Below are 23195 nucleotides of genomic sequence, written 5' to 3'. Positions count from 1 at the left end.
GAATAAAGCAGTAGCTGCATTTTATCCTACACCAAGCATTTACTACAGTATGCATTCTGCAGGCCAATTATCATATCTCTATCCAAATTCAAGTCATCTGGTTATTCATTTGTTTCGATAACTTTATAATTTAGATCATTTATAATTTAGAATCAAGAGGTTCTCAGATAAACCAAGATAACAAAATAGGTCCCTAATGTTAAGCCCATAATGACAAAGCTGTTGAATTGTGCTTTGGACTGCTCTTGTTGAACAGAAGCTTAGTTTTGGCACAGCGTATGACTTAGTAGTAGAGGGTGCTTTGCATGCTCATGGCCCTTGTTTCAAAACCTAGGACGACCCCCTCCCAAAGGTGTGGTGGGGTCTTCAACTGCTACTGTAAGCCTCCAGTCACTATACTGCTTTACTCCTAGTCTTGGACCTTGAGACTGAGTGAGGGTCATATTGTGTCGCAGCTTTCTCAGAGCCTGTGATTCAACTCAGATTGTCTACTTTTTAACACATGGCCTTTGGACTTCACTCTTCTACTTCATTTTCTCAACCTTTCCTGCCCAAGTGCACGACGTACAACCATCTTACGGATTTCTTGTCCAAGTACCTTTCCTGGTCCTTTCTTTCTTCACTGTACTCACTAAGATATCTAGTTACACCTATAGTTCATTTGAGTGTATCCCTCTGCATATTGTAGCAAAGTGAGAATTTTGCATGTGTTCTCAAATTTCAGATTATACCAGTCAACCTATTTACACCATTTTCCTTCTTCTCATGCCTTCTCTTTGATTTAAAAAAGTTTCAATTCAAAGAAAAAACTTTTTCCTAACTTCTCTGTTTCCCTCTTAAAGACTTTTAGGAACATTTTACTTAAGATCATACCCGCTTCAAAATCTTATATAAGCTTGATGTAAACTACATCACCACTTGTATCTTAGTTTGTGAGTTTATTTCTTTTTAAATATATTTGTTCAAGAAATAAAGTCATGTGCAAAAAACTGTTTTGGCTTCTTATTTCTCATGTTCTCAAGATAAATTCATTTTATGTTTACTACAAGTTTTGAGTTACTTTCAACCACACCTAAGTATATCATGTCCTCTCCAGTATATCATGGTTCATTCCTAACTTTCAAAATTGTGTTTGTTCTATAAATAGAAAATGTAGAAGTTAGTTTCTCCATAGAATTCTGTTCTTTATAACCTTAGGATGTTCTCATTGCTTTGCTTATACATAGCTTGGTTCCGTTGTTTACTTCAAGTATTTGCTCTATTGAGTCTGCATTTTTGCATCTATTCATATCAAGGCAGATGGAAATTATACGTATAGACAGTTGTTTAGTCAGGGTGGCTCTATAATCAGATGAGATCACCTGGAGAAAGGGAGAGAGAAGAGAAGGAGGGATGGGTGTGGGCTGAGCTCAACTGTTGCTGAAGATTCAGTCCTGCTGTCTGTCCTTGACTGTCCCAGCTATTTTTCTCAGGGCTTTTCCTTCAACCTTACTCTTTGGCTGACTCCTCATCTTCCTGCTGGGACATTTTCAACTTGGATAGTCTGCTGTCACATCAAATTTAGCATGCTCAAAAATTAAACACCCTCTTCTAAAATCAATTCCACTCCTGGTTTCAATATTTTCTCTCCCAAATCCAAACCCATAACCCAAGATCTTAACTTCTTTCCCATTCTGTTTCATTAGCAGCTTCTCTCATTAAGCCTTCTGTTAATGGATCTCAGCCTTTTGATTTTAAACGAGTGTGAATGCCATTTTTATAAAAACTAATAGTTCATTTAGATCCCCAAGTACAGTTAAAGTTCACACGTGAAAAAAATGATTGAAAACAGCTGTTGGAATGTGATATTCCTTGTGTAGCAGATGTAAGTTGAGTTTGATATTTGTGAGCTGATCTAATGAATGAATGGACAATCGGCTAGAAAGTGGCTCTGATTCGAGTTGGTTTTAAATGAAAAATATGTTGCTTTAGAGAATGTAAAGTTCCACAGGGCAAAGATTTTTTTAACACCCTTTTTCACCACTACATTTTCAGTGCTAAAACAAGAGCAGGCGCATTGTATCACTCAATAAATGTTTGTTGAATGAATGAATATAGTGATTGTACTGGAATCGATATGAGGATATATAGAACGCAAAGCACTGGAGTTTACATGGTGACTTAATGTCACTTCCCTGAGAACTATGTAATTTCTCTATTACTGCCACTTTCATACTCAGAGGAATAACTGAATTTACCCATGTCTGGAACACAGGATTTAAAAAATAATTCTTGTAGGGTAGGCTTGAGCTATTGGCTTTTTGGTCAGTTGTACAGGTAGAAAAATTTTAAATACTGTGTTCTGACTTCTTGTTTTGACAGAAAGCAGACTTATTTCTCCTTACTTTTCCCTAAATACAGTGATAAACACTGGGGAAGTATAATCATACAATAACGCAAGAGGTGTCAGAAAAATTGCAAGATGGGAACAGAAACACGAACTGGCTCGGGACCCCAAGGCTGAATGGACAACATAGTTGCGATACATCTTTTGATTCCTCCACTAATAGGAATGTGACCCAGGCTTGATGTTTTCCAAACACAATCTAGCAATGAGGCACTCAGGCCAGTGTGGCTCATTCCTAACTAGACAGAACTTAATCTTGCTGATAATACCAGGAGAGTCTGGCTCCACCAGCAGGGGCAAGGTATCAGAAGACCCACCTGCAGAACTCCAGAGGAAGCCCTTTACTAATCTGTCATAGCTGAGATTCCTCTCACCTGCCGAGGGAGGAGACGCTGGTGGGTGGGAGTTGAGGAGCTGGCAGCAATGCCTGGCCTAGGAAGTCTGTCCATCACCCTGTGCTAGAGATGTGCTTCTCTCAGAGGGACCAGATGGTCTGGGGAAAATTCTGCCCTTTCCAATTACTGATAGAGGAACCAGGTAGCAACGTGGAATTAGACTTGTGTGAAATACAAAGGCAGAGGTGCCTAATTTTATTTATGTATTTCATATGATTGTAGCTGAGGGAAATTATTAAATGGGAATAAAATAATACCTAGCAATTATGTTAGAGTAGTTTTATTTTACTTTCTTAAGTTTATATTTGAAAACTTGTAAAGGCAGGTGTGGTGGTGTATGCCTGTAATCCCAGCAGTCAAGAGGCCAAGGCAGGGAGATTTTGCCGTGAGTTTGAGGCCAACCTGGGCTACGTAGTTCAAGGCCATCTGAAGGTCTCAAAAATATGATATAGTTCCATTACTTTTATAATTAAAAATATTCTCAGGGGCCGGGATTTAGCTCAGTGGCACCGCACCTGCCTTGCAAGCCCAAGGTCCTGAGTTCGAGTCCCAGTACCGAAAAAAAATCAAATAAATAAATTAAAAAGTAATAATAATTAAAAATATTTTCCTTCAAAACACTCTACTTGAAGACTCTGTCATTGAGTGTGATTACTGGAAACTAGTTTTAAAGTTGCTACCTCATTTATATTCTGATGGCGTGTAATACAATCTCCTCCTCAGGTTTTTCCCTTCCAGAACAGAGGCTAGAGTTTACTCAGTTCTGTACCCTCAGCATCTCTGGTATCTGAGGTATTAGTGGATACCTAATAAATGATTGTCGATTAAATGATGAATGTGAGTATGTTGAGCATCATAATAGAACTGTAGGTTCTTTCATGGCTTGGGAGTTGTTTGAATAATTCTATTAGTCAACTAAAAAGAGAAGCACATCTGATGTTACTGGAAAAGTATACAATGCCAGAATTGTTTCTGCTAGGGAATTGTTTTTGCTTCTTCTAAACATAGTCTAGGAATTGTTGACGAGGGGATATTTAGCAGTACTTCTGTAATAAATACAGTCCAAGCCACTATAAAGAAAACATACACAGGACCAGAAGATCTTAGAATAATAAGAAAGATTGAGAGGTGAGGTCATCTTGTCATTCTTCGTGCCCTTGATAACAGCATCTTAAATCTTCCCTCAGATCTGTGTGGCACTTAATAGCAAATCTCCTGGGAAGGGTGGCCCTCTGGAAGGTGTTAGCCTTTTGTTATTCCTCCCATCCTAAATCACGTCAGCAAAGCAAAGCCTCCCCTCACAAAAAATGATGCCTCTGTACTACGTCTATTTGTGTGTTCCTAATTGAAAGTACAAGAAACAGAGCTCGGAAGAGTTCCAAGTCTCCCCAGACTTTTCTTTCTTTCCTTCCCAGTGGTGACACTCTCACTTCATGTACTTTCCTCCTTTCATCAGACATAAAATAGACTTGTCAAAATCACATTTCCTCCTTCCAAAGGAGGAAATGTAAGGAGCTTGCAGTTGCACTTCTATAACCCTTCACCCTGGGCACCTTGGATTATGGTATGAATGTCTAACAGCACTTCATTGCCTTGTTCAGTGAATTTTAGGAGCCACCAGACAGAAAACTTTTTTGTCTTTTTTTATGTAGATTTGGAAAGGGATGTCAGGAGAGCCCATGGTCCTCAACAAAGGTAACTTGCTTCACTGCACCGTCAGGAAATCGAGCTTGAACAGATCCAGTGGAAGTCTTGAAGTCCCACTTCCAGGAGGTATGGGAGGTAGAATGCTGTGTTATTTCCCTCCCTGACTTCTTTAGTCTTTAATTCTAGGAATCTGTTTCCTTTGTTGTGTTCCCTGTCCTTAACCCAGTCTTGTCTCAAAATGATCCAAGATCATACCATACATATTTTATATTTTCTGCACTGTGTGACATTCACACAAATTAGTAATATTTAGTAAATGTGTGTGCACGCATGTGTATATGTACATATACCATCAGCACCCCTGTGTTCCTGCTGAAACCTTCTCCCTCACTTCATTTCTTCTCTGGATATGAATTTGCTGATCATATTGTTACCGTTTATGGAAGTATTATTATACTTTAAGTTTAAAAAAAAATCCTCCAAACTCTCAGCAATGTGTAACAATCTACTTTCTCAGGAAAACTCTTGCCAAATCTGAGTTACTCAAGTGGTAATGATCAACTCATAATTCTTTTTCATGCTACTCAATGGTAATTGTAATCATTGTAGTAACGAGCATGGAGAACAAATGCCAGCATTGTGTTCCACGATTCGAAACCACACAGCATTCAAGAAAATCAGTTCATTGCAGGAGCAGACTTGCAATTTCCTAGGTGGTAGTGCACTTCCCATGAAGTGAGCAAATGAATGGCTTTAAAGTTACATGCATTTCCATAAGTACTTTATCCTCCAAGGATAAAATGAAGTAATCCTTCAGGAAAAAATGAATAGACTATTGGAGTGATATTGTTGCCCTGAATGAGTTAAGTGCCATAAAGGTTCAAAGAGATTATTATATTCGCAAATGTTTCCATTAATGACTAAAAGCCAGATTAATTCTAAGTATTCTGTTTTAAACTGATATGAAAATGAAAAGGGACTAAAGAAAGCACCAAAGCATAGCAGAGTGAAGCTATAAAATGTTATGAGAGCTACCAGAGGGATATGAGAATCTTGCCAACTCGTCCATCGAAGGGAGCTCTCCACCTCCACTCTTGCTCTTCATTTTCATGACTTCAAACTGATAAAAGTTTCTGGCCTGCCAGAAATATCAAATATGGATTATTGCATTTAAACTACATGAGAGTCTCCCTATTATATCAATAGGTTTAATCAACATTCTTCAACCTGCTACCTAAAGCCTTTTATCAGTGTCCTCACCTTTACCCAACACTTTTTGGTAAGATGACTCTGCTGGCCTCCTGGAACATTGCTGTCGTCCTCTGCTCATCCTGGCCTTTGGACATCTTTTCCATTCTGCCCCATATCAAGCCCATTTTGATAATGCTGCTTCACTACAACTCTGGATTTGCCCCATGTGACTTTATTACGAACCAGAGAAGGCCAGGAAGTGGATGTATTTTGAACTTACCTCACTGTTGAGGACTTCATATATTAGCAATAAATGTTTATTAAGACTATAAACCAGTGGAATTTAGATGACACTAATAGGGATAAAAAGTGAACCTGGTACTTAGAGTATAAAAATAGTAGGTATAGGTAATATGTTAATGTGGCTAAGAGGTAATTTTCAAGAATTTAGGGAAAAAGAAAACAAGGGAGTTACATAAAATCTGCATACCTAGTAATTAAATCTAAGGCAAACTTTCTTGATTCAGGAAGAAAGATTGGAGACTTTTTTCCTGGAGAAAGTAAATACCATAAAGGAAAATTACCCTCAAAAATTAACATCAGGGGTTCCTCAGTGAAACTGTCAGCTTGCTGTTCAGTCACCCTATGCTAAACCTTATTAATTATAAACAATACCCATGCACATAGTGCTTCTTATCTGTTCTTTAGTGTCTTGTTCTTACGTTTAAATGCAGACATAAAGATCCGTGAGTATTTGAGGAAAGCACCCAATATGAAATAGATCTAACAAGCAAAAGAAAAAAAACTTCAAAAAGTAATGGTAGTATGTTTACCTTGATGGAAAATGTTACAACTATGAAACAAGAACAAGAAAGAGGTTTTGAAATTGAAAATGATAGCAAAAATTTTATAGTGTCATAAAATTTTAAAGGATACTTTCTCATAAAATAGAACAAAAGACAACCATGAAGTAGAAAATTATAAAAATTTGAAGATAAATCTAAGGGGGAATAAAGGGGAAAACAGATACAGTAGCAGATACCCCTGGACTCCCCTCCTGAGTCGTCAGTACCTGGGTCATTTCATGAGCATAGGTCCCCTGAACATTCTCTTATTTAGTTAATGACATCTCTCGCCTTCCAGTTTCTCAAGTAAGAAACCTGATCATTAACTCCCCCTTCTACTGTTTCCAAGGAAATAGTAACGCCCCAGTAATTTTTTAGTAGGTCCTGTTTCCTAAACACCATTCTCACCATCTCCTGTCGGCCTGGCCTGCCCACTCCCTTTACCAGATCATGTATCTCTCCTGCTGACTCTGGGTCCCAGACTTGTCTCCTCAGGGCTGCTCATAAAACACAGCCATGACCATGTTAATCTCTGTTCCAAAAGTCTATATAATTCTCTAAAATCTAAACTCATTAAAATGACATTTCAAGATCTTCCTCAATCTGACTTTCTGCCCATTTAAAAACAATTCATCTTTCGCATACAGATACTGCTGTAGCCCTCTCTTTTCTACCACAAAGCGGTGTATATTTGATTTCTCTGCCTGAAACTTTCAGTCCCCTTGCTGGCAAATTACTCCATTGAAACTCAGATGGACTCCTGGTGAGGCCTACACCGCTCTGCCCAGGCAGAGTTAACTCTTTCTTGCATTGTTTCTCAATAAATTGTGTGTATTTTTGTGTGTATGTGTATTTGTGTGCTGTCTACTTATCAGTGTTTTCAGTACAGTGATCACTTTACCTCACATGGAATTCCAGTTTCCTGAGATTTACTTTCATGAATATTTTTGATGACCATAAGAATTTTCATGTGTGAACTGTGCCGGATATTAGTACAAAGGTGGGGCAGGGTGAGATTGAAAGTTTAGCATATAAAAGGAGATGAAGTGGATGGCACAGAAGAGGTGGACATTACACCAAGATACTGTGGAAAAAAACTAAAGGCAGGAGAAGAAAGGTAACTTTGATTCTTGTAACTGCATTCTAGTGGCTTGGGAAGGAGGGGGGAAAGGATCTATAAAAAAGACTGTGAAACCAGGGTGAAGGAAGGAGGAGAAAGAGAGGTCAGGAGACAGGATTGAGACAAGTAAGAGGTCATGAATTCCTGATTAGTAATACACAGACCATTCAGCTGGAGACACAGGTCCAACCCTCGTTGCATAGCCCATGTGTAATGTCTGCAACAAAGCAGCCATGCACTTGTTTTGGAAGTGTGAAAATGTGAAGGCTGGTGAGAGGATACAAGAGTGTGACAGGTACCATAGCAACCTTAAGAGTGTGTAGAAAATCCATTGGTCTTATAACATTAGTGTTAGTCCTTGAGAGTCTTATTTTAATGAACATAAAAATGTGGAGAGGTGTCTTGGAGGGGGGTCCTTATACTTGGTTCCCTGTCCCAGGCTCGGATGCTCCTACTACATCAAAACCTTCTTCATCCTTTTACTTGGCTCCCCTCGCAAAGAAGAGACTCTTTCCTTTGGATTACCTGCTCTTGGAGACTTGGATTTAAATCTAATCTTGCTCTCCACCCCCTCAATGCAGAATTATTCTTTGCTTCCTGGATTCACCTTCCTTTATCAGACGTAAATTACCTTTGATTCAAATCTCTACCTCCAGGCTAGCTACCATTTTTCTCCCTCAAAGTCTTGAATGCATGGTTGCACTCTGGAATCCTCTTTTATAAGAAAAGAGATAAAACACCCCTATTCTCCTTGACACTCAAATTCTAAGGTAACTATGAAATCTTATTTAATTTTGGGGAGAGGGGGACCATAATGAACCTAATCCCAAGACAGAGTAAAGGAGGGCAAGGGATACATTATACTTATTTACATTACAAGAAAAATGTCAGCTTATATTTACTGATACTTGTTATGAGCCAGAGACTAAATATGCTGAACATTTTATACACCTTAATTGCTGTTAATATCTTTCTGTGATGAAGAAACAAGGTTACATGGTCACATAGCGTGGAGCTGGATTTTGGACTCAGATGAATAAGCCTCAGAACCTAGGCTCTTCTGTCCTTCAGCCATGTGGTCTTCCCTAGAAGTGAGCCTTGTTAGAGCAGCTATCATCTCCTACAATGGCTAAAGCATAAAGGGCGTATACCCACATTTAGTGGAATGCATTCTGGATTAGGGAGAAGATAGGAGTTTTGCTAGTTAATGAAAGATGGAATTTTAGGCATGTAGAATGTTTACCTTGGGGGAGAGGGAGAGAGGAACTTAGCCTCAAAGCCTGAAGGTCATGTGTTGTAATACTAATTTGTCTTTGCTGAACAGACCTGAATTCAGCAAGGAAACAGAATGCCTGATAATGCTGTGGAAACAATAATTGATTTTTGTGTTGCTTCCACAGTCATCATATACAGACAGCCTGACTTGTCTGTTGATCTGAGCTAAAATTGAATAAGTGAGCAGGGTGTCAAATTCCCTGACTCCTCACCAAAAGTCAGCCAGACCTTGGGAGAATATTTCCGTTTTTCTAACATAAGAGACCATTAGGAATTGTGTGCCTAGATTGGAAGCAGAGAAATTATTTTTACTTTCTTGAATAACAAACACATTCATAAAACAAGAAAATCCTATAAAAGAGAAAGATCTTGCGGGAGATCTTTTATATTGCACTGGAAAGATTTGCTGAGTTCAGTGATCTGTAGGAAAATATAATTATGAATAGTTGTGTTCAAGCTCAGAGCATCTTATCTTTTCTACTGGAAGATTTTAATCCATCATATTTTACATTAAAACAGGAAAATATTTCACATCATCAAGCATTCCCTTCACTCTCACACCTAGTTGCTAAGGTCTCAAACAAACCTGGATCATTGTGACAAATTTCATCTGTAATTATATAGAATCTGTTGGACATCTTTTCTTAGCATTTAATACCAACATTTGTAGTTTACAAAATTCTTAGGTATGAACACATTTACAAATGTATAAGAGAAATCATTTTAATCAGTTTTATTGAATGATAATTTATATCCAGCGAAGATCATCCGTTTTAATTGTGCAGTTTTGAAACATTCCTGTGGTCATGCACCCACCACCACAACCAAGATACAGAATATGTCCACCATTCTGCACGTTCCCTCAGGGCTCCTTGCAGTCAGTCCCTTCCCACTTCTGGCCTCAGACACCTCCTAATCTGTTTCCTAGCAATGCACCTTTGGGTTCTGTACACTCTACATTCACATGGACTCATCCAGTATGGAATCAGTCAGTGTGCAATCTTTTGCATCTCACTTATTTTAGTCCTTGAAAAATACTCTGAAGCAACTGAAGTGACATGCCACAGGTGGAGGGAAAAATATTTGCAGGATATATATCTGAAAGGACCCTAATTTTAGACTATATGAACTCTTGTACTAAGTAAAAACACCAATCCAATTTTTAAAGATCCACAAAAGGTTTGAATAGACAATTCATGAAAGAAAATGTCAAATATATACAAAAGATCCCTAATTTTTTTGAGTGAGTGTGTGTGTGTGTGTGTGTGGTGTATAGTATTGAGGATTCAATCTAGGGTCTTTGCACTATATCCCCAGACCTTTTTATTTTGCATTTCAAGACAAGGTCTTGCTAAGTTGCCTACGCTGAGCTGGAGCTTGTGATCCTCCTGCCTCAGCCCCCTCGAATAATAGGAACAACATTTTTAATCATTATAGAAATGTAAATTTAAAATTACAATGAAATACCACTGCACACCCACTAGAATTGGTAAAAATAAAAACATTCATCATACCAAGTGATGGAGAGGATGTGGAACAACTTAAACTTTCATACATTGTATAGAGATAGTCTTTGGAAAATAGTTTGATATTTTCTTCTAAAATTAAGACATATTTTCAATATGTCTCAGCAATCTTATTCTTAGTATTTATGCAAAAGAAATGAAAACATATCCACACAAAAATCTGTTCAAAATGTTTGTAGTAGCTTTATTTATAATAGTTCCAAATTGGAAACAACTCAAGTGTTTGTTGACTAATGAATGCATAAGCAAAGGATGGAATGGATTGAAATACAACAAAATACTACACAGTAATAGGAAGGAATCAATTAATGATAAATACTACAGGATGAAGGATTCACAAAAGCATTATGGTGAGCGAAAGAACTATATACAAAAGACTATATAGGAGAAAATTGGAAGACTTAAAATATCAAATAAAAGCAGTGAATATCTGAGTATCACAGACAAGATATTATATGCTATGTTACCTGATCATCCTTATCTTCAAAAAGCCTGCATGACTATACAAATATTAACTAATATAATAGTGCTCACCAAGTTTTTCTTACAGTGGAGCTTGTATAGAGCTCTTTTTCAAATCCAGGCTTGTTTTCCTTAGCATGGTCTGTGTGTTCATGGAAAGCTGGAGTACATCAACAACTGATTTCACAATCAAGGTGTAGAACATTTCCATCATTCCTAAGTGTTCTCTACAACCCTATGTGGAATCTGTGGGGGACATCAATGGTCCATGCCTTCAAACCAGATTTTCCAGTTGGAAGAGTGCCCAGTGTGGAAGCTAGCGTATTCCACAGCCAGCCTACAGGGATGGGAAAAGTAAAGATTCCTGGAGCCAGAATAAGGGACTTCATGGACGTTAGCTTGGTGTTGCCAGTATTTTTTTTTTTTTCTTTCTTTCTTTTTTTTTTTCTCTAATGCCTGCCTCACTACATTGAATGTCAAGATAAATATTTCCATTTTGACACAGTTGTGCCAAATGCATTTCCCTCCATAATTTCTCCCTTTCTTCTTGGCCTTTTTAAATAAATTTTCTTTTTTTGTTGTTAAATTCTTTTAATGGTACATTGTAGGTATACAACACAATTACATTTCTCATTGGGAATTGTACCATTACATAATGCATCTTGGCTCTTATTTTTTCCCCATTCCTAGCCCTCCCTTCACCCCCTCCACCCTTCCCTATTTACAAAGACTTTATTTCCATTTTTTCCATTTCTCATCATTTTTCCTTTCCCTTCTTTCCTTTCCCCTGCCCCTCCCACTACCCCTACCCCTTTGGACCTTTTCTTCCTATTTTGCATTATCAATTATTCATTCTAATCATTGGTACATTTTAGGTATACAATATAATGACATTCATCATTGGAAATTTGCACCTTTACATAGTCTCTCTTGGTTCTTATTTTTCACCCTTGCCCAGCCCTCCCTTCAACCCCTCCATTCCTCCCTATTTACAAAGATTTTGTTTCCATTTTTCCATTTTCTCATATTAATTCCATACCTTTCTTTCCTTTCCTCTACCTCTCCCACTTCCCCTTCCCCCCTTTTCTTCCTATTTCACATTATCTATTATACCTTTTAGTCCTTATTTACACTTTTAGTTTCTCACACCAGAGAAACTATTCGCTATTTATACATGTGTGTCCTATGTATTTCACTTGAGAGTATCGCCTCAATGTGCATCCAATTAGCTATAAATGTCTCTAATTTCTCATTTTTTATGGTTGAGTAGTACTCCATTTTATAAAAAAAAAACCAAACTACATTTTCTTTATCCAGTCTCCAGTTAATGGCATTTGGGCTGTTTCCAAGTTTTAGTTATTACAAATTGTGCTGCTATGAACATGAGTACACATATATCACTGTGGTATGATTCTTTTAATTCTTTGGGAAAGATCCCCAGCAGGGGAATAGTGGGGTCAAATGGGACTTCCAGTCCTAGTTCTTTGAGGTATATCCATACTGATTTCCACAGTGCTTGCACCAGTCTACACTCCCACCAGCAGTGGAGCAGGGTTCCTGTTTCCCCACAGCCCCGCCAGCATTTGTTATTGGTTGATTTCATGATAGCAGCCATTCTTTCTGGAGTGAGGTGGAATCTCAGCGTTGTTTTCATTTGCATCTCTCGAATGACCAGTGATGTTGAAGATTTTTTCATGTATTTATTTGCTATTTCTACTTCTTTGTGTGAGAAATGTCTGTTCATTTCAGATGCCCATTTTTGGATTGGGTCTTTAAATTTGGGAGGTCTGATCTTTTGAAGTTCTTTATAGATTCGAGATCGTAGACCTTTGTCTGAGGAACAGCAGGTGAAGAAATGTTGCTGCCTTAGAGAAGCTGACCTGGCCACTCACTATAAGAATGTCCTTTCTTCTCAGGCATTTTATGGCATAGCAACCTTTTACATTCCCCTCAACATTGATCATTACTTGAGCCTACCCTGCTCATTTCTTTTTTTATTTTTTTTGTTTGCTACTGGGGATTGAACTCCAGACCTTGCACTTGCGAGGCAGGTGGCAGAACCTCTGAGCTAAATCCCTGGCCTCTTGCTCATTTATTTCTTAAAATGTTTTCCCCCAGAATTCAAGCCCCTGGAAGACAAGGATATGTGTTTTTTTATTAATTGATGTGACACAATGCATAGCACAGCCTGGCACAAATCAGCTGTTCTAAAACTATAAACTAAGTGGAACCAGATACAACTAAATTTGAATAAATTAGATAGAAACTGATAGTAAACATACAAAGAAAGGAGTATAAATTAACCTCTAAATGCAAAATCCTCATCTGTTGTGAAGGTGAAATGATATAATCCATGTAAATTTCCACGCAAATCTCAGCAGGTAACAAGATCTCAAAGTTGCTACAGTTATGGGAGATGGGAATACATTACCTTGTTGTGGCAACACCAAAACCAGATCCAGGTCTTCTTTCATTCTGTCATTCCCCAAACTTTCTCTTTTCTTGTCTGAAAAATTATTTTCTTTCACTCAAATTTCTTGTAACTTCTCTCCCACATTTTCTAGTCACCTCCCAGGAATATAATGAATTTGAATCAAAACTATAGCTCTAATATCTTCCCTCTTTATTTTATTAATGTCTTAGGTTCTGAGAGTTTTAGAAAAGTTTTAATCCTGCTTTGTTTTCTAAGTTGAATAATGTAGTGTGACTGCATAACTTAATGGAAGAATGGAAACTTAGACTGACATATGAAAACAAATGTATTCAAACTAAAATATCATTTATTGCATTATATCTATTCATTAAACAAATACAACAAAACTCCTCATCACCTGACCTCAGAATCATCCCAAATAGTGACTTGAAAGTTATTTTCTTTGATTTGTTTATGTTGTACTATAGTGATCAAATGATAGTTGAGAAACAGTGTTACATTCCCCATAATATGAAACTGTACAGCTGTATTTAAGAAGATAAATTTACGTATCTACCATGTAAAACTTTAGATGGCATTTCAAATGTTGTTTTTACAGGTTGCCTCTCTGAATTTTTGAAACCAATCAATCTAGATGCAAATGTGTCTTTCTTTCCTTAAGATGGTTTTGGTAGCAAGCAATTCCCATTCTCTTTTCCTATATATGGCTTGTTTTTTTAAAAAAAAAAATGAGGTGAAACATGTGTAACATAAAATTTACAGTTTCAATAAGTGCATCATATTGTTACTGTCCAGAATGCCTCTCATCTTTCCAAAGAGAAACTCTGTGCTCGATAAACAACGTGTCTCCCTTGTCCCTTACTCCTGCTCTCAGTGATCAGCGCTCTACTTTTTAATCTCTATGAATTTCACTATTCTAGCACCTCATCTAATTGGCATCTTATACAGTATTTTTCTTTTGTAAATGATTTATTTCACTTTAGCTTAATATCTTCATGGTTTCCACCATATTATAGCACACGTTAAAAGCTTCCTTCCCTTTTTAGTGCTAAAAAGATTCCATCGTATGTGTATTCCATACTTTAAAATCTATTAATCTGTTGTAGATAATGTGGGATGCTTCCAACTTTTGACTGTTGTAAAGAACGCTGCTATGAACATTGCTGTGTGGATATCTCTTTGAGTCTCTGCTTTCAATTCTTTTAGGTATAAATCCCAGGGTGAAATTGATGGATCATAAGTTAATTCTATATTTAATTTTGCGAGGAACTTTCATATTGTTTTCCATAGCAACTGTACCATTTTACATTCCAACCAGCAATGGACAAGGGTTTCAGTTTCTTTACATTCTTGTCAATAATGGAGTATTTTCTATTTTTTCTGTAGCAACCATCTTAATGTATATGAAGTGGTATCTCATTGTGGCTTTCAATTTTCTAATGATTAGTGATGCTGATAATCTGTATATCTTCTTTGGAGAAGTCATCTATTCAGGGCTTTTGATTATTTAAAAAAGTCTGATTCTTTAAGTTTGTTATTTTTGAGTTGTGAGAGTTCTTTCATATTCTGGATATTAAGCTCATCACATATATGATTTGCAACTATTTTCTTTAATTAGGCGAGTTACCTTCTAACATTACAGATAATGTGCTTTGATGCAGTTTTTAATTTTGATATAGACCATTCACCTTTTGCTTGCTGGTGCTTTTTTCTTTTGCTTCCTATGCTTTTGATATCAGACCCAGGAAATGACTGACAAATCCAAGATCATGGGATTTTCTCCATATTTTTTTCTCCAAAGAGTTTTATAGGTTTAAGTCTTAGATTTAGATCTTTGAATCATTTAGCAGTAACTTTTACATATGGTACAAGGTAAGGCTCCAGCTTCTTTTGCATGTGGATATTGTTTTTCCAGCAGCAGTTGTTGACAGCTGAGTGCTTCCTGAGGAAGGATTGTTTTAGAGGATGTTTCCAAAGCTGCTTGCTACTGTCTCAAAGGTCAAACAAGTAATGATTAAGTTATACATCACTTGAGGTAGATTTTGACCTCTCACGAGTTGAAGAGTACTGAAGATCTGAGATCATTTACATTCCTCAGGAAGAAAAAAATAACAGCCTTCTCAAAGAAGAAAAGACTGAAGTAGTCCACTGGTCAAAGTACACATTCTTGCTTTACTTTTCTCCAAACTCCCAAAGTCAGTGACTTCGTCGCAGTGGTCTCTCTCTTACCTGACCACGTAGGAGTCCAGTGAGGAATATGTCCTCACCTTTTCTTTGGAGTTTGGTTATTTTACTGATATTTGCAGAGTTTGATGGTGAAGCTGGAGAACTTGAGCTGCAACGACAAAAAAGAAATACTGATCTGCAACAGTAAGTAGACACCGAATCATTTTTTCCCCGATGGACTAGGATAACCCCTCATGAATTTTCACAGAGTCAGAAAATCAAAAGTGCAATTTTTCTTGAGAAAAGCAGTGATATCAGGAAGCCAATAGGGAAAAATATTTGGACTGATATATGGAATTACTTTCTTATGCAGAAATAATTCATCTATTCAAGTATGCAATTACTAAGAGATATCTCTGGGAAATTAAAAAAGAATGGTAGAAATGTAGAGAGAATTTGGTTGAGCTGATTACAAAGAGAAGATGTATATAGTCTATAGTAAATTCAGTGAAAAAGTTTGTTTAAGATTTAAAAATGTTTATGTACTAATTACTGCTGCATTTTCTCTGGTTGAATTATATAGGCCTCGGTTGACTTCAGAAAGGGGAAATTTAGTGTTTCTTACGGGGCCTACCCAAAACATTGAATTTAGAACTGGATCCCTGGGAAAAATAAAAATAAACGATGAAGACTTCAATGAGTTTTTACAGCAGGTATTGCATGGGGAATATCCTGATGTCATTTTGTATGTCCACATGTGACTTAACTGAACACCTCAATACTAATCTGTACTTGAATGTTTAGCACAGGCAGTAGGATAGTTTTTATAAAGAAAAATAACTTCGGAGGGGGCAATGGTGGGTGGAGGGAATAATGCTGTTAGAACAAGCTCATGGTGCTCGCCTTCTCTAGTACAGAGAAGATATGCAGGGTACTAATGAACTCGTCACAAGGGTGCTAAAGGAGGGGACGAGAGAGTGGCATGGTCAGTTTACTTTTTCTATAGAACAGAATTGGGCAATGAGTCTCAGGCCTTATTAATATTTTCAGTGCTCAGTGTATACTATATCATGCTCGTACATCAGCCCTGTTAGAGCTGGTGTCACAGGGCTTCCTAGCGGTCATGCACCATGCATAGTACTTGATGTCCATGGTCTCGTGTGACCCTCAGAGCTACCTGTGAGGTGGGCTTTATCACTTCATTTGTAAGGAAATAGTTAAGTGACTTGCTCAAAGACCACTATCAAGGGCTCACCCAAAATTTAAAATTTAGTAGTCTGATTTCAAGACAGAGTTCTTTTTTTGGAGGGGGGATATGTGCTGTGGATTGGACCCACGGCCTTGGGCATGTGGGCATGTGGTCATCACCGAGCTGCACCCCTGGCCCAGCAAGCTTCTTATAAGTGCCCCACACATTTAGTATGAGGAAAAAGTGCAAATAGAAAACATTGATCTATGAGGTGTGATTGTAAAATACAGTGAATGTTTATATTTTTAAAATTTTATTATAGTACAAGACACATTGGCTTTAATACCCCCTCAAAATGCTCCCTTTCCCTTTGAGCCCAGTTATCCACCATTCTTACCACTATCTGAAGCTGTTCAGGAAGTCCTCTTTTGTGAGTGTCTTTAATTGCACTGTCATGGCTGCTTCAAAGTCCTGAACTGATTCAAACCATTTCCCTTTCATGGTCATTTTGACTTTGGGGAGGAGCCAGAAGTTGCATGGTGCCAGATCTGTCATGTTTTTATGAGCATGCCTTTCTGTTGCCTGGCATTGGCAGGCCCAGTCAATGTAGTTTTTGATCAGACCACATAAAGACACTCATAAAAAGAGAGTTTTCAGAACTGCTTCTGAAAATGGCAAGAACATTGAGATGAATGTTTTCTAAATGAGGGAGGTTGATGGCAATGTGTCTTTCTCTGTAATAAGTTTTTAAAAATCTCACATCTTGTATTGTTACTGGAAAGGGTAAGTGGAATTATGCCATGGGTATTTTAGCCCAGTGTCTACTATACATGGCACTTACTTTGGATTTTTTAATAGGCAAATCTCAATTCTTAAAATAGAATCCTACTCTGGTTTTATATTATATTCTTGTAAAATGAGTGATTTTTTTCACTAGAATTATTATCCTTTTCCTTCTTCTTTTCTTTTAAAAATTAGATCAAGATAAACAAAGAAGAGATTATAGATTTAAAAAGAAATTTGGATGGTCTGCATCAAAATGTATCTAGTCAAATCTATCAGCTCAATTCCAAGGTAAGTCTGACACCCACATCATGAGAGCGAAGGAGTTCTCTTTAGTTCAATATTGTACATACTGTATTTTCAGGGGATACACCAATTTTGTATACTTTTTAGATATTAATCATTGTAATTATGGACTTCTAGTTAAAAGACATAACTCTAATGGAGGATATAAAAGGTAGGAAATACTATGACAAGGATTTGTTGTCTAAGCAGACTATTCTCCGGTTCTTATAGCAATCTTAGTGGTGAATGGGATTCATTGCTGTCATCTAGGAAGATTAGGAGAGTTACTGTGTGCAAAGGAAAAAACGAGTCAGCTTCTCAGTGGGTTGTACCACTTTTTAAAAGACCTTTAAAAAGAAATATATGTGGTAGAAGGAAATAGAAAGGAAAGAAAGTGTGGAAGGGAGAGGAATAAGCAAGGACAGGCAGTGAAAACAGGAACAAAAAGGGGGTCCCTACCAGGAAGCATTAGGAAAATAAATGCTGGGTGTAACATCATATATGTTATATGAAATATGATATATGAAATGCCTTTGGACCAGTTGACTGATGCTTTTTCTTCCTCATTATTAGCTTGTGGATCTTGAGAGAAGATTTCAAAGCTTACAGCAGGTAAGTCCTATGATGACCAGATATTAAGTAAAAATAAACAAGAATAGTTGATAGAGTCAACATTTTAAGGGCAGAGAGACTTGCTTTTTCCATAATTTATTTCCATGCATCCTGTGTAACATTAAGTTCAGAAGTCCGGAATGTATCACACTATTCCAGTCACGTTGACAGTCAAAATTAACCAACATAGTTCCTTTTCTGCACTTTGATAACAGTTCCCACTCAGTCTTCATCTTTTCAGGGACTACTTGAGAGTGAAAACAAACAAGGAACAGCGCTGTGAAACAGGACACAGGCTACGGTTTTCAGTTTCCTGCAGGGCTTCATGGTTTTTAGCAAAGAGCTGGAGAACATATACAAATGAGCTCGGACTGTCCTCCACCTCCATCCCTCAGGAAGAGTTTTTAATGATTTTCCAATGTGAATCCCTTTCAGCTTTAGGTCAGGGCTCTCTGACCACCAGACACTGCTAGTCCCTATTGTATTCCTCTGCTGATTCCATTGCCTGCTGGGCCCCAGAGGCTGTGGAGTTTTTAACCTCCTGACGGCCTTGCTCTTATACACAGAAAAACCTCTGATAGGTTTGTGTTGCATCTTTGTAATAGTGCCTTTTGATGGACAGAGCTCACTGTGGTACAGGAACCAAGTTAAACAAATTAAATAATGGCAGAAAACCGTCCATTGAAAGGCGTAAGTCTCCGGACTTGTGTTAAACGTAGAGGAAAAACGAGCTTTGTAATAAACGATAAAGAGACAGTCAGCTATTCTCTGGCTCTCAATTTCATCTGGAAAATGAAGAAAATGGACTCAATTCTTCTCTGTGATGAGAAAACAGGGAATTCGAGAAAATTCTCTAGTTAAACAGAGAATTCAACTGTAGGTAAAATTAATAAAATAATTTCACTGCGTGATTACTAGTCTCCTCTAAAGAACTTGCCTCTGCTGCCAAAGACTTAAAAATCTTATGAGCGCAGAACTGATAGCTGATGCAGGGAAAGATTTCTCCGTCTGTACAGACAAGGTCTGTTGGCTGCTCTGTGGGTCTGAAAGCGCTCAGGTGAGTGCAGCGGGTGGGGGTGTGTCTTAGCCGGCCACATTTTAAACAATGGGGCTTGGAGTGAAATGAGTTCAGTCCTTTTAACTCTTGAGAGGAGGGGTGGCAGCAAAAGATGATCACATTTCAAAGGGTTTTCTGGAGGTAGCAAAGATAAGAACAGGCAATTTCCAATTAATTTTTTTGGTGCTTAGGAAGGTCCATTATTAGTCCCACACCCGAACCTCGACTCTTTGTCTACTGGTGTATATTTTGCAGATGAATAATACTTTTTCCAAAGAGTAGAGAATTGCTCCCCTTGTATCCCATCCCATTCATGGTAAAAAGCACACAAAATGTTGAGGAATTTGAGTGACTGACAAGAAACACTTTTTATTCTTTCACAAGAGAATCGATTTGATGACAAGTCTAGAGGAAGACCCCCATGGATGCAGAGTCAAGTGAAATTCTCACCAGTACACGCAGCTGCACTGACTCCTGCCCTTCTTTGCTGCCCGTGGCAGGTACAGCTGTCTGACTGACCATCTGTCTTTGTTTCAGACAGTGGACAAAGACGTTTGCCGCAGCAATCCCTGCCGAAACGGTGGAACCTGCCACAATCTGCTTGATTCTTTTTTTTGTATCTGTCCCTCACAGTGGGAGGTGAGTCTCTTGGTCTTTGATTAAAAATAATGGTGAGTCAGAATGTGTGGTTTCCTTGGAATCCTCCCAGACTTATTTTATCTTCTGTCCAAAGTTACTAAGATTCTGTGGCCTCTGGAATCAGAACAGATCACACCATGTGTGCCAAAATCTAAATGATAGCAGGTTTGATTATATAACCCACTGAATACTAAGCCGTCATAAGTAGGAGTTCATCTCATTGGATAATACACGAAAGGGCGTGATATTTCTGTTAGCGTTAATTAAAATGTCCCCAGCAGGTACATTAACAAAAAATCGTTAAGTAAGAATTCCCAAGTACCGCACCACTGTGAAATGAGGATTCGTCTGTATTGGGAGTCTCCTCCTGAGGCTGCTATGAGCTTTTGAAGAGCTCCTTGGTTCTGTTAGGTTAAATCCGAGTTCCAGAGGAAGAGTAGCCAGAGATTAGCATTAGTGTGGTTGTATTTGGCTTTGCCAAGGGTTTATCTATATCATGCTAAGAACAGCCCCACATTCCTCTATGACTTGTGATACTTGACTCTGTTCTTTTTACAACTGCAGGATCCTCTGTGCTCAACTGATGTGAACGAATGTGTGATTTACTCTGGAACACTCCTGGGCTGCCAGAATGGAGCCACATGTGTGAACACAGTGGGGAGTTACAGGTAACCTTAAAAAAAGAAATCGGGTGCGTTTGTGAAGGACTAAAAGCACCCTAAATTAACAGTCCATGTTACCAGGAAAACCAGGTATTCCATCGGGAAAGACATGCCGCTTATTGAACATATACCTGTCTATGTTTACCTCGTGCCAGACATCAGCGAGCTCACAGTTTTAGTGAGCATAGCTTCATTCAATGCTATGTAAGAAAGTCGACCGAAAAAGATCAAAAGTTGAATGGAGGCTCAATGAATGAATTAACTCTCTCCATGCTTCTTCCATTAGTCACAAGGTCCCTGAGCCCAGTCCTCACGTTGCTATATCATTTCTTCTGATTCATTTTGTCAAATGGCTGTAGGACTCTCCTGCTAGCTGAGGCACCTCCTTCCCCCAGGAAACCTTTCCTTCCCCTGGGACTGAGTTGGGTATCACAGTGCTTCCATGTTCATGCTGAATTCTAGGAATACTGGTCATCAGAGCCATGCTGGCTCACTTTTTTTCCTGGCACTGAAGACTGAACCCAGGGCCTTCATGTTAAACTACACCCCAGTCCTTTATTACATTTTATTTTGAGACAGGGTCCTGCTAAGTCCCTAAGTTGCCCAGGCAGGGATTTAACTTGTGATCCTCCTGCCTCAGCCTCCCCAAGTGCTGAGATCACAGGTGTGCACCGCCATTCCAGGATTGCACTACCATACCAGGCTCACACATTACCTTTTTAATACTCAATGCCAGAAACGTATGGGAGATCATCATCGACTCTATTTGGGTATAGTTCCTTACGTTCATTTTTAAAACAATCTTGACATTACTTTCCCCATAATTTTGCTGGCTTTCTGTAATTCTGAAATTATTAAAGGATTAAGAAAGAGAAATTATTTGCTATCTTCCTATGTCTTTACTATCTTTTTCTTCATTTTCCTCATAACAATATCCATGCTGTTCTTTCCAGCAAATATGAGTGCAGTAATTTTGATTTTTTTGTTTGTTTAAAAAAATTTTTTTTTCTGGTACCAGGGATTGAACTCAGGACCTTGTGCTTGCCAGGCAGGTGTGGTGCCACTGAGCTCCATCCCTGGCCCAATAATTTTGTTTTTATTCCTGTCATCTGTTAACACATTATTTTTTCAGAAAGTAGTCACAATTTTTCTCTTTCCATGTGATCCTTTTGTTTGTTTGATCTGGTCTTTAAATATTTTGTTCATTCCAGGTTATAAACTTACTCATTTAAACTTCTGATAGATATGCTTATGAGATCAATCATTATTCAAAACCAAAGTTCAGCACATCTAGTTTAAGTTTAATACTGTGTTACTGAAGAGCTTTAGCGTGGTGCAGAATGAGCTGAGTGATATTAAGAATCAGAGCTCGGAAGGGACAGCCACTGAACTGTTTTAAGCACTTTTAGGAATTTCTCATTTGAATTATCCTTCTGCCCCTGCCTTTTTAAATATGCAGGCTTGGGCTAATCTTTCATTCCCTTGAAAGCATCATCTATTGATTTCTGTTTTATGGGCATTTGTCCAGGAGAATTTTTCCTTGGGGATATCAGTAGCAAATGTCTGGCCTCCTAACACTTGTACTTCTGACCCTCCCAGTATCTGGGAATGTCCTGGAGATGAGTCATCCCTGATTGTCCTTTATCATCACTTTAGTTTTGGTGTTGTGCATGATAAAGATATGCATGTAGGATGAGGTCCATCGGCCAAGCCAGCTGTTATTATTGTTTTCACCAGGTTATTTTTTTCTCTTCAAAATGGAAAAGAAGAACAAATAATCAAAAGTTTAAAAACTTGAACCTCACAACTGTTTTCTGCAGGCCAGGGTTTAGAGCTGATTGCCCAGATGCACATAGGAGAGGGAGAGGGAGACAGAAAGAGAGAAAGCCATCTTATTTGTTTAGAGCTGCATTTCTAAGTGGCAGCCTTAACTTTGCAAGAGCAGAACTGAATCTCTCTAGTACTGTCTTGTAATCAACAGCAACAACAAAAAGTACAAGGATTTCTTGTGCTGACTCTGGAAATAATTTTAGTTCCTAGTCCCTGCCCTTCCTAGATTTGCTGGAGGACACTAGAGAGCAGACCACTCGGATCTGGGTTCTTCCTTTGAAGTGGGAAGAGTTTATAAAGCCTCATGAATCTCTGTTAATTACCTGTGTCTTAACTACTCTAATTCAGGCATATGATGGTGACTCTTTGAAGGAATAAAAGAAAGTAGAAAAATGGGCTGAACATAAAATTTAATTCTTGCTTTGTGGAGCCTGTCTGTAATGAAACATTGAACATTTAGACAATTTCTTGAGTTCTATTAGTTATGCGAGGTTAAATCCTCGTTAATCAGTAGTTTTGCTGAGGTGAGTCACCTTTTGGGAAACTCCAACACACATTTGCTGAAGGAAAGCGTGAACAACTGCCAGATAATCTAGACTTGAAAAAACATAGTCATGGTGGGCAAAGTTGGCTTTGGATTTGGGGCGTCCTTCAGTTATTTTCCTCTTTCTTTCTTTTTCCTTTTTTTAAC

At 38.1% G+C, this 23195-nt stretch overlaps 2 protein-coding genes across 4 annotated transcripts in view; both read left to right on the top strand.

Annotated features, from left to right (window-relative positions):
• The window catches only part of Trdmt1 (tRNA aspartic acid methyltransferase 1), a 97964-nt gene extending 82640 nt beyond the window's left edge, over positions 1-15324 (top strand). The window contains exons 11-12 of one of the 3 annotated variants that reach the window (XR_015449656.1): positions 4434-4554; positions 15197-15324. Coding sequence is in view for 1 of the 3 variants with exons in the window: in XM_087207210.1 (XP_087063336.1) it covers positions 4434-4480 (47 nt within the window). In the remaining 2 variants the exon portion in view is untranslated. Of the gene's footprint in view, positions 1-4433; positions 4556-5634; positions 7309-15196 lie in introns of those variants that run through there. The other 2 variants (XR_015449655.1, XM_087207210.1) reach the window with 2 other exon arrangements.
• A 61-nt stretch (positions 15325-15385) lies between these two features.
• Positions 15386-23195, top strand: part of Cubn (cubilin) — a 259007-nt gene continuing 251197 nt past the window's right edge. Inside the window, exons 1-6 of the mRNA XM_004859974.4 lie at positions 15386-15651; positions 16031-16160; positions 17615-17710; positions 18278-18316; positions 19911-20012; positions 20577-20680. Coding sequence (XP_004860031.1) covers positions 15539-15651; positions 16031-16160; positions 17615-17710; positions 18278-18316; positions 19911-20012; positions 20577-20680 — 584 coding nt within the window. The 5' untranslated portion in view covers positions 15386-15538. The remainder of the gene's footprint in view (positions 15652-16030; positions 16161-17614; positions 17711-18277; positions 18317-19910; positions 20013-20576; positions 20681-23195) is intronic.

This window comes from Heterocephalus glaber, unplaced genomic scaffold (assembly GCF_053883595.1).
Source record: "Heterocephalus glaber isolate CG9 unplaced genomic scaffold, H.glaber_assembly_v1.0 deba00000768, whole genome shotgun sequence".
Classification (NCBI taxonomy): domain Eukaryota; kingdom Metazoa; phylum Chordata; class Mammalia; order Rodentia; family Bathyergidae; genus Heterocephalus; species Heterocephalus glaber.
The sequence above is the reverse complement of the archived record's forward strand: the minus strand, read 5'-3'. Positions and strand labels throughout refer to the sequence as shown.